This window comes from Rhinopithecus bieti, unplaced genomic scaffold (genome assembly GCF_001698545.2).
Source record: "Rhinopithecus bieti isolate Rb0 unplaced genomic scaffold, ASM169854v2 scaffold_4911, whole genome shotgun sequence".
Taxonomy (NCBI): Eukaryota; Metazoa; Chordata; class Mammalia; order Primates; family Cercopithecidae; genus Rhinopithecus; species Rhinopithecus bieti.
In genome coordinates this window covers 53,468-63,954 of record NW_016804526.1, presented here as the reverse complement: position 1 = coordinate 63,954, position 10,487 = coordinate 53,468, and the positions used below count along the sequence as shown (strand labels likewise).

General features: G+C 38.3%; 1 protein-coding gene across 1 annotated transcript in view; it reads right to left on the bottom strand.

The window, feature by feature from the left end:
• The window catches only part of CPLANE1 (ciliogenesis and planar polarity effector complex subunit 1), a 155,968-nt gene that overhangs the window by 96,366 nt on the left and 49,115 nt on the right, over nucleotides 1-10,487 (bottom strand). The window contains 5 exon segments of the mRNA XM_017868905.1: nucleotides 1,521-1,685; nucleotides 4,707-4,924; nucleotides 8,451-8,530; nucleotides 8,532-8,588; nucleotides 9,328-9,556. Coding sequence (XP_017724394.1) covers nucleotides 1,521-1,685; nucleotides 4,707-4,924; nucleotides 8,451-8,530; nucleotides 8,532-8,588; nucleotides 9,328-9,556 — 749 coding nt within the window.

The window sequence follows — 10,487 nt, the reverse complement described above, 5'->3', positions numbered from 1 at the left end:
TGAGACAGAGTCTCACTCTGCTGCCCAGGCTAGAGTGCAGTGGCACAATCTCGGCTCACTGCAAGCTCCGCCTCCTGGGTTCACGCCATTCTCCTGCCTCAGCCTCCCGAGTAGCTGGGACTACAGGTGCCCACCACCACACCCGGCTAATTTTTTGTATTTTTAGTAGAGATGGGGTTTCACCGTGTTAGCCAGGATGGTCTCAATCTCCTGACCTGTGATCCACTCACCTCGGCCTCCCAAAGCGCTGGGATTACAGGCATGAGCCACCGTGCCCGGCCCTCTTTTTTTTTTTTTTTTTTGAGACAGAGTATCACTCTATCACCAGGGCTGGAGTACAGTGGCACGATCTCGGCTCACTGCAACCTCTGCCTCCCTAGTTCAAGCGATTCTCCTGCCTCAGCCTCCCGAGTAGCTGGGATTACAGATGCCCACCATCACGCCTGGCTAATTTTTGTATTTTTAGTAGAGACAGGGTTTCACCATGTGGGCCAGGATGGTCTTGATCCCTCGACCTCGTGATCCACCCGCCTCGGGCTCCCAAAGTGCTGGGATTACAGGCGTGAGCCACCGCACCCGGCCAATTCCAGGTCATTTTCATCACCCCAAAAAGAAAAACAAAAGCAGTCACTGTCCACTTCCTACTCTCCCTAACCCCTGGCAACCAACCACTATCTACTTTCAGTTTCCATTGTGATGCCAAAATATAAAATGAGTACAGTTTTAATTTATATTTTTATAGAAACTATATCCAAATTTCACAAACTTTCTTTTCTCTAAAAAAGGGTAATTTTCAAAATACTTTTAGATAACTTCTCAAAGTCTCTCCAAAGGTTCCTATTAAAAATAATTATATTGTTTTTAGGCTGAATTAAACAATTCAGATGATGAAATTTATTTCCGCATTTCCGAGACAGTAGGCATATAAAGGACTTAGAGCTGGATAAAGGGACCTACCAGGTGTCCTAGCTGGCTGGAAATCTGGTAAGAATGAAGTGACAGCTTAGCTAAAGTCAGTATAGGAGGAGATGAACACCTGGGAATCAAACTGAATTGCACATCTCAGAAAATAGCAAGGGGGAGACCCTGACTAGTGGAGGCTACTGGATGGAAACAGACGAGAATGAACTATAACTTTCCATTCTCTGAACCCACAGAAGCCCCCACAGAATGCAGACAACACCTCAAGGAGAACTGGGAGAAAGCCCTGGACTGAGTTTCAATCTTTAATGAAATGATGGGGGAGTTGGAAAAAAGTAACTGTAATTCCCTGGAATTAACGGACTAGATTACATTATCTTTTGCTAGACAGGGTGGAACTAAGCTACAGACCCAGTTCAGAGTCCTTACCTTTCAACAGGAAGAATCTGGTCTGTTTACTCTGTTTATGAATAAACCTGAAATTTATGATTTATAGGGCACGACTCCTTGGGAAAATGTAACAATTATAAAAACAATAATATAAATATTAGTATATTTCAGTTAACACAGCACGTAAATGACTTAAGATATTTCCATACCTTCTGCATGACTTTTCTTGCCCACCTCAACTGCAAGATATACCACTGTGCCACAGGAAAAGAACACCGAGCCGCCCGGAAAAGCAGGAGAACACGCTGAAGGATTCCAGATACCTTCTGGCGATTATTTTTTTCAGCTTTTAAAAGAAGATCATCACCATCTTCCTGAGGAAAATAAAACAATCCATTTTAGTGGCTAGTAATGAGAAAATTTAGAATGGTAAAGTAAAAATAAAGATAGGCTAATGAGGCTGGGCACAGTGGCTCATGTCTGTAATCCCAGCACTTTGGAAGGCCGAAGCAGGAGGATTGCTTAAGCTCAGGAGTTGAAGGCTGAAGTGAGCCATGACTGCATCACTGTACTCAAACCTGGGCCACACAGTAGCACCCTGTCTCAAAAAAAAGAAAAAAAAAAAGATAGGCTAATGATGCTCACTGCTTCTCAAACTAGAATGTTCCTGGAGATTTATAAAGTAAATTCTGAGGCACAGGCTCTGAGATTTCAACTATGACTATTTCTAGAATCAAGAAAAGTTTATCTCCCCTCAACGTAAAGGGATAAGCTGACCCTTGTTCCCAGTCTTACCCTAGAACAGTTAAAGCCCACCACTCCAGACTCCACTGGTGGAATGTTAGAGAGGTCCATCTAAGCAGAATCCCTTTTCTCTTCCTCTGCTGGGAAGAATCCTACTTATATTTCAATGTCACTTCCTCTGTGAAGCCCATCCCTCTGTGCTACAAGAGCACTCTGTTCACACTTCTACTGTAGCTTTCACCAATTAATTACATATCAATTTATACCTGTATCTCACTGTACTCAGAACTCCCAAGAGGAAGGAAGGGCCTTGCCATTTGTCTACATATGGCCACAGTGTACACACTCAAGTCTGATACATAGTAGGAACCAATAAATGTTTGTTGAATAAATGCTATTCAAACCAGTAGCTAAAGATTATTTTCTCAGATAATGAGATAATGTGAGCACTGTAAACATATGCTTCCCCAACATCCTTCTTCCCTGCCCACTTCTTTACAGTACTCAGTTTTTGAGTATCTGCCCATCTCCTACATGGCTCATACGATTGAGGGAAAGCTCATCCCACCTCAAAGAAGGCTCTATTCACGGGCCAAGCAGTACCCTGTGTTAAGCCTAGCCAGAAAGATTGTTTGAAGGACAGGTATGTGACCTAAGCCAGTCTCAATAAGAATGAATCTCAACCCTCCTGCTTGGAATGCTGGGACAGAAATAATTTTGCCACTTTTCTTTGTCTCAATCCCTGTGCCCAGGGACATGGACAAGGCATCGTTAGAAGCTGTTAGCGGCCATCCTGCTCCCACAAGGTGAGCTAGTCTTCAGGTGAAGATGATACCTCAAAAAACAAACTAGAGCAAAAGACAGAGCCTAAGTCTTTGGTAACATAACTAAATCAGAAACCAGCCCTACCACTAGGCTTCTTCATTATGTGAGCCAATAAATGCCTTTATTGTTTAAACCATTTTGACCAAGTGTTCTATTACTTGCAACACAAGGGGTTCTAACTGATACATAGTGACATTTAGAAGAAATCTTACCAAAGAGAATTGCTTTAATAAAAAACAATAAAATGAAGCACTACTAAAGATAGCAACCACTCAAACTACTCGAACTATTATCTGCATAGGCTATCCAAAAAACTTTAAATGTCATTTCACATTTCTAAACCAATTACTAAAGACTCAGATGCAAGAGGAAACATGAATTATGAAGAAATGCCATGGACTTTTTATTCCTTCCATTTGTAAAATCAACAAGTAAAATGTTTTAGACTATTGAAATATAACCAAACAGAACAAATGAGAAATTAAAAACTAGAGGTAGAAGTTGCCAATTTTGAAACAGGAGGTAGTAAAAAAATAATACCCAGAACTACTTCAAAGTGTTAATCAAATACTTAAAAATCTAAATGTAAGTAATTTACAATAACATTTTAAATATTAAAACCAGCTAATTATAATGTTATGATTTTTTAATAAGAGCAGAGAAAAAGTTTCTGAGCAGAATATAGTATTTATAAATAGAAATATCAATTAAATAGGGCAGGAAAAAAAAAAAACCTTTTAAATCAAAGTCAAAAATAAGTTCTTTCTTTTCCTTTTTGAGACAGAGTTTTGCTCTGTCACCCAGGCTGGAGTGCAGTGGTGCAATTTCAACTCACTGCAACCTCTGCCTCCTGGGCTCAAGTCATCCTCCCACCTCAGCCTACTGAGCAGCTGAGACTACAGGCGTGTGCCATGATGCCCAGCTAATTGTTGTATATTTTATAGAGACAGGGTTTCGCCATGTTGCCTAGGCTGGTCTCAAACTCATTGACTCAAGCAATCTTCCTGCCTTGGCCTCCCAAGTTCTGGGATTACAGGTATGAGCCACTATGCCCAGCCGAGTCTTTCAAAAAAGGCAAACACAAAGAGATAAATAAGAGACTGAAATAATGTATGGCTTCTAATTCTGACACTCATTATTTCATTTGTTACCCTAAACAAATGCCTAATTTTTAAAAGTCTGGATATTAAGATTGTGCTATATTGTTAAAATGATTTTTTTTTGAGACGGAGTTTCGTTCTTGTTGCACAGGCTGGAGTGCAATGGCATAATCTCAGCTCACCGCAGCCTCTGCTTCCTGGGTTCAAGCGATTATCCTGCCTCAGCCTCCCAAGTAGCTGAGTTTACAGGCGTGCGCCACCACACCCAGTTAATTTTGTATTTGTAGTAGAGACAGGGCTTCTCCATGTTGGTCAGGCTGGTCTCAAACTCCAGACCTCAGGTGATCTGCCTGCCTCTGCCTCCCAAAGTGCTGGGATTACAGGCATAAACCACCACGCCCACCCTATTGTTACAATAATTTTAACATTTATTGAGTAATTACTGTATGTCCCAGGTCCTGAGCTAGCAGATTTTATAGGATATCTCAATCCTCACAAAAATGCCATGAGAGGTACTATTATCATCTGCATTTTACAGATAAGGAAACTTAAACAACAGTTTAGTACATTCCCAAAGATTATACAATTAGTGAATAGCAAAGCTGGGATCTAAGTTTGTCTTTAGAGCTTGAATTTTTAACCTGATGATTATTATCAAGTTAATTATTTTAAAAACTCGACAAAATCAACTTTAAATTAATGAAAAAGTTAATGCTATAAGCTTACTTCACTAAGAATAGCTGGCTGGGGACAGTACAATGGAGGAGCTGGAAGATACAAGCCAAATGGCACTAAGCCCCACAGTCTTTTACTGAAGTCCTTGGCAGAGTCTATCAGAAGTTGAAATGTCTCCGAAAGAATATCTGCATCAGCCATAACTGATGCTTTCAGTACTTCTTGTACTGAACCAAATAGCAGATTTGCATCTTCCTCTTCAATGGGATCTATCAAATACAAAAATTTGGTAAAATAGTTAAAGTTTGTATTAAACTTCTTATCCATTTTGTAGGAAAAAATTTCAAATCTAAAAACATTCATTGTCAAGAATGAACATATTGGTTGACATACAAACATCCAAACTTACAGACAGAAATTACAAACTATCTTGTTACTTTAAGATTATAGATAAGAACATGAGACATTTTTATACAAGATATTATAGAAACAACTATACGATAAAAATATTCTTAGGATGTAGTTCTGAGTCAAAATAATTGAAAAAATATTAATGGGAAAAGAATGTCAAGAAAGACACCAAAATAATATACAAGATTATGTGAGAGTAACTTTTTCCTTTTATTTATTTATTTATTTATTGAGACAGAGTCTCACTCTGTCACCCAGGCTGGAGTCACTCTGTCACCCAGGCTGGAGAGTGAAGTGCAGTGGCAGGATCTCGGCTCACTGCAACCTCTGCCTCCCAGGTTCTACCAATTCTCCCACCTAAGCCTCCCGAGTAGCTGGGATTACAGGCACCCACCATCCAGGCTAATTTTTGTATTTTTAGTAGAGATGAGGTTTCACCATGTTGGCCAGGCTGGTCTCGAACCCCTGATCTCAGGTGATCCATCCGGCCTCCCAAAGTCCTGGGATTACAGGCATGAGCCACCATGCCTGGCCATTTTTCCTTTTCTTAATAGTACATGATAGTACTTTTGTAACAATAAGTTAATAAAAATGACTTATGAAAGAAACAGGAAAACACAAAATAGTCACGCATATATTATGGCTTCAACTATACAAATATCTATACATATGTGGGCATGTCCCAGAAGGCAAAATGCAAGGAGATGTGGTGGTAGAACTGGAAACTCAGGGATTTTTCTACTATAAAATATTTTAAGCATACTGTAAAATATAGAATTTATGAAAGTATAGAGTATGTCAAACCCTCATGTGCTGACTTCTCATCCTTGTCTGATAGGAACATTTTTGCTATATTTAACTTAGGTAGCCACTATCCAGCATTTGGTGTGGACATACTGGAATTTCAATTAAATATACGTTGTCTTTCTGTTCTGTGTGTTCTATAAAGCTTCTCTTTCATATTTTTCAAATCTATGTCCCTATCTATTTTGTATATATTTATCTTTATTTCTTTATATATTTTATAGATATATAGATACATAAACATAGCTCAGATTCATCTTTTCCAGTTCACAAATTTGCTCCTAAATTGGTCTAGTAACTTTAACCATCTAGTAAGTTTTTGTTTTCAAATCAGGTTGAGACATAATTTACATACTATATTCATCCTTTTTAAAGTATACAGTTCAATAAAATTAAACAAATCTATATGGGCTTGTAATAACATTTCCATCACTCCAAAAAGTTATCTTAATGCTTCTTTGTAGTCAATTCCCCATTTACTCTCAGGCAACCCCGATCTGTTTTCTGCTCCTATAGTTTTTTTTATAGAATGCCACAGAAATGGAATCATACGGTATATAGTCTTCGTTCCTGACTTCTTTCAGGACTTCTTACCATGACAGTTCTGTGATTCATCTATGTTGTCACATGTTATCAGTAATTTGTTCCTCTTCATTATTTGTTATTCCATTTTAAAGATACATTTGAATTTGCTTATCCATTCACCAGTTGACAAACATTTGAGGTGTTTCCAAATTTTGGCTATTATGAAAAAGTTACTATAAACATTCATGTATGGGTATTTGTTTTGTTTCATTTTTTGAGACAAGGATCTCACTATGTCACCCAGGTTGGAGTGCAGTGGCACAATCATGGCTCACTGCAGACTTGACCTCCTAGGCTCAAGTGATTCTCCCACCTTAGTTAGCTTCCCAAGTAGCTGGGACTACAGGCGTGTACCTGTAGTCTGGTTAATCATGCCTGGCTAATTTTTGTATTTTCTGTAGAGACAGGGTTTTCTCATATTGCCCAAGCTGGTCTCGAACTCCTGGGCTCAAGTGATCTGCTGGCCTTAGCCTCCCAAAGCATTGAGATTACAGGCGTGAGCCACTGAGCCCAGCTTCATGTACAGATATTTGAATGGGCCTGTTTCTATTTCTCTTTAATGGCATGGAATTCATTCAAGAGCAGCTAAAGAGAAAGAAATGGAATGCTTTGAGTTTTTATTTGCTTCTTGTTTCTGACCTCTGGCAATTCCCCTTACTTTCTTTAAAGCCTGGCCTTTAAGTGGTATTTTTTGTATTTTATCTAAAAACACATTTTATCTATGTATTTATTGTGGAAGAGTTTTCAGATCATTTAAAACAACATATTGCCAAAACTCAAAGTTCAGACTGGGGATGTCTCAGTCCCTTCTTTAAAATCCAACTTTCAAATAGTAACATCTTTTCATTAATTAAAACAAAGGAACTACACAGAAAATTATCAAAGAAAAGTTTATAGTCAGATTTCCAAGTATTATAGGTTCTCTCAAAACAGAAACATTGTAAGTTTTAGGAATCTAGAGTTAGAAGTTTCACTCCTTACTGGAGCAAAGCACCAATAAAAACAGAAGGGCCTCACAGTTGTCCTGGTTTTACATTAAATATATGACATTAAATGACTGATTTCATTACTTTTTATCTAAATTTCTCCAACTGTAAAACAGATAAATTTTATAGGATTCCTGTGTGAATCTATGTAGTACATGTAATATTCTATCATTTTAAATTGTTTAATACCATTTTGAACTTTTCAAATTAAAAAAAAATTATAATTTATGCACTAGGTGAGAGTTGAAATAAATCACTCCTAAGTACCCTTCCAGGCTTGAGATTCTATAGCTCCAAAAGAAAATGATATAAATGAAGCGAAATATAATTAGTATAAAGGCATGCAGGAAGGCTACTCTCAAACATAGTCTCTGGGGTGGCCTTGCTCTGCAGGAGTCAGAGAGCTGTAACACTGCAGCATCAAGAAAGCTACTTTCGTATTTAAAAAAAAAAAAAAGGTATGTATGGAAAATCAGAAAATCTTTCAGTTATCAACCCTTGTATCGTGAGCTGGCATCAGTTTTGGGTGTTCCCATGGTTAAGTATAAATATCATACTTTCATTTTTTGGCCGGGCGCAGTGGCTAACGCCTGTAATCCCAACACTTTGGGAGGCCAAGGCGGGCAGATCACCTGAGGTCAGGAGTTTGAGACCAGCCTGGCCAAGTTGGTGAAACCCTGTCTCTACTAAAAATACAAAAATTAGCCAGACGTGGTGGTCCACACCTGTAATCCCAGCTACTTGGGAAGCTGAAGCAGGAGAATTGCTTGAACCCGGGTGGCAGAGGTTGCAGTGAGCCAAGATCATGCCACTGCACTCCTGCCTGGGTGGCACAGTGAGACTCCATCTCAAAAAATAGTAATAATAAAATAAAAATAAATATCATGCTTTCATTTTTGATAAGTTTATTTCAAAGTGTTAATACATTTGTAGACATGTATAAGCTTTTTAAGGTATCATAAGGTTTATATTAATCTGACACGAGTCAGACCATACATACATAACACACCTGTAAACTGTTTATATTTTGAGTCCATTTCATTTTTTGCTTCCAAAGAGGCTGGTTGACCTAAAAAACACCGCAGTTTTCCTGAAAATCTGTGCTGGAGTCATATGTAGTGGTAGATTCAGACTCTTTTTCTTGGACCTGAAATAACATCAAATTAAGGGAAATGAATCCAATTTTGAGAAAAAGGAGAGGTTTCACACATCAAGGACTAAACATGAAAGTTTCAGAAATAATGGAATTTACTTTTTTATCTATCATACGTGTAAAAAAGATATATTCAAGGAAATATTGTATTAAGACCCTCCACGATTATGATCCTAATATATACCCCCATTCTTATTTCTAATTGCTACCCTAAATACGGGCTTTACTAACACATAGTGTACTAAATAAATGGTTTTTGTTTGTTTTGAGACAGGATCTCACTCTGTTGCCCAGGCTGAGGTGTAATGACATGATCACAGCTCACTGCGGCCTTGACCTCCTGAGCTCAAGTGATCTTCCCACATCAGCCTCCCAAGTAGTTGGGACCACAGGCACGAATCATCGCACTTGGCTATTAATAAAAGTTTTAACACAAATAAGTAAGCCACTGAACTGTTCAATACAGTAACCACTAACTACATGTGGCTATTTACATTTAAATTAACTAAAATTAAATTGAAAATTTAATTCCTTGGTCTCACTAGCTGCATTTCAATAGTTACTTGTGGTGAGTGGCTACCATACTGGACAACACATTTCCATTACTAAAGAATGTTCCATTGAACAATGCTGAACTAAGGATTCCACATAAAATGTAAATACCAGCAAAAAGAGAAATATAAAATACATAGTTCAATCATACTATATCTTAAAATTGCCTAAAATTCCATACCTCATGAAATTGCTATCACGTTTACAGAACAGCTGGAAAGCCACACCAATTGAAACAGACGTCTTCCAGTCTCCAAGTTTATATGCCAACCACACAGCCTCTGGAACAAGGCCACCAATAAATAGTAATTCAAGTGCATATTCAACTGTCCACACATTAGAGAGATTCTGATCTCTAACGACGCTGGCCACCTTAGAGTGTTGCAGAGGAATAAGTCGAAAGGACTGCTCTGTGAGTAAATTTTAAAAAATGGATTATTACAATCACATCCAAACTCATGATTCCTTGCGTGGGTATATTTATCTCTTCAATCAGTATTATCTACAAAAAACTACCAGGAAGATACATACAAAATGGGCTAAAGTAATACTCAACATGCCCTAGAACACTTTTAACACTGACAAATGTGCCTCATTCGTGTGTCATGAAACAAATGCCAGCATTATTTTTAAAATGAAACAAAAGAGAGAAAAAAACAGAGTAGAAAGTATTAGACAATAAAGGTAAATACTGTTTAGTGAAACTTTTGTGTCAGGTAATATGCAAATACATACAAAAAACATTTATATCTACTCTACTATTGGTACACAATGTACAATTTATTACCGTGACATGGGTCACAATGTGCAGTTTATTACTGTGGGATACTCAGAAATACATGCTTATTTCTCATACTAGATTATGAAATGCAGAAGGCAGAGACTACATTTTATCTGATTTTGTGTTACCCACAGTGTTATGCAATAAAAAACTAAGTTGAGGTAACAATGAAGGATATTAAGTGTCAATATTAGTGTTGATTACGAAGTAGAAAAGTGTGATTTTCAGTAATTCCGACTAAATAATAAGATTGCTATCCGGCCTGTGATTTAATACAAAAGGATAATATTCCCCCTGGCCTTCTGTCCCTTTCCCTAACTGAAGTAACTTGATAAAGCAACTTAAAAATACGATAAGGGGGGCGGAGCAAGATGGCCGAATAGGAACAGCTCCAGTCTCCAACTCCCAGCGCGAGCGACACAGAAGACCGGTGATTTCTGCATTTTCAACTGAGGTACTGGGGTCATCTCACTAGGGAGTGCCGGACAATCGGTGCTGGTCAGCTGCTGCAGCCTGACCAGCGAGAGCTGAAGCAGGGCGAGGCATCGCCTCACCTGGAA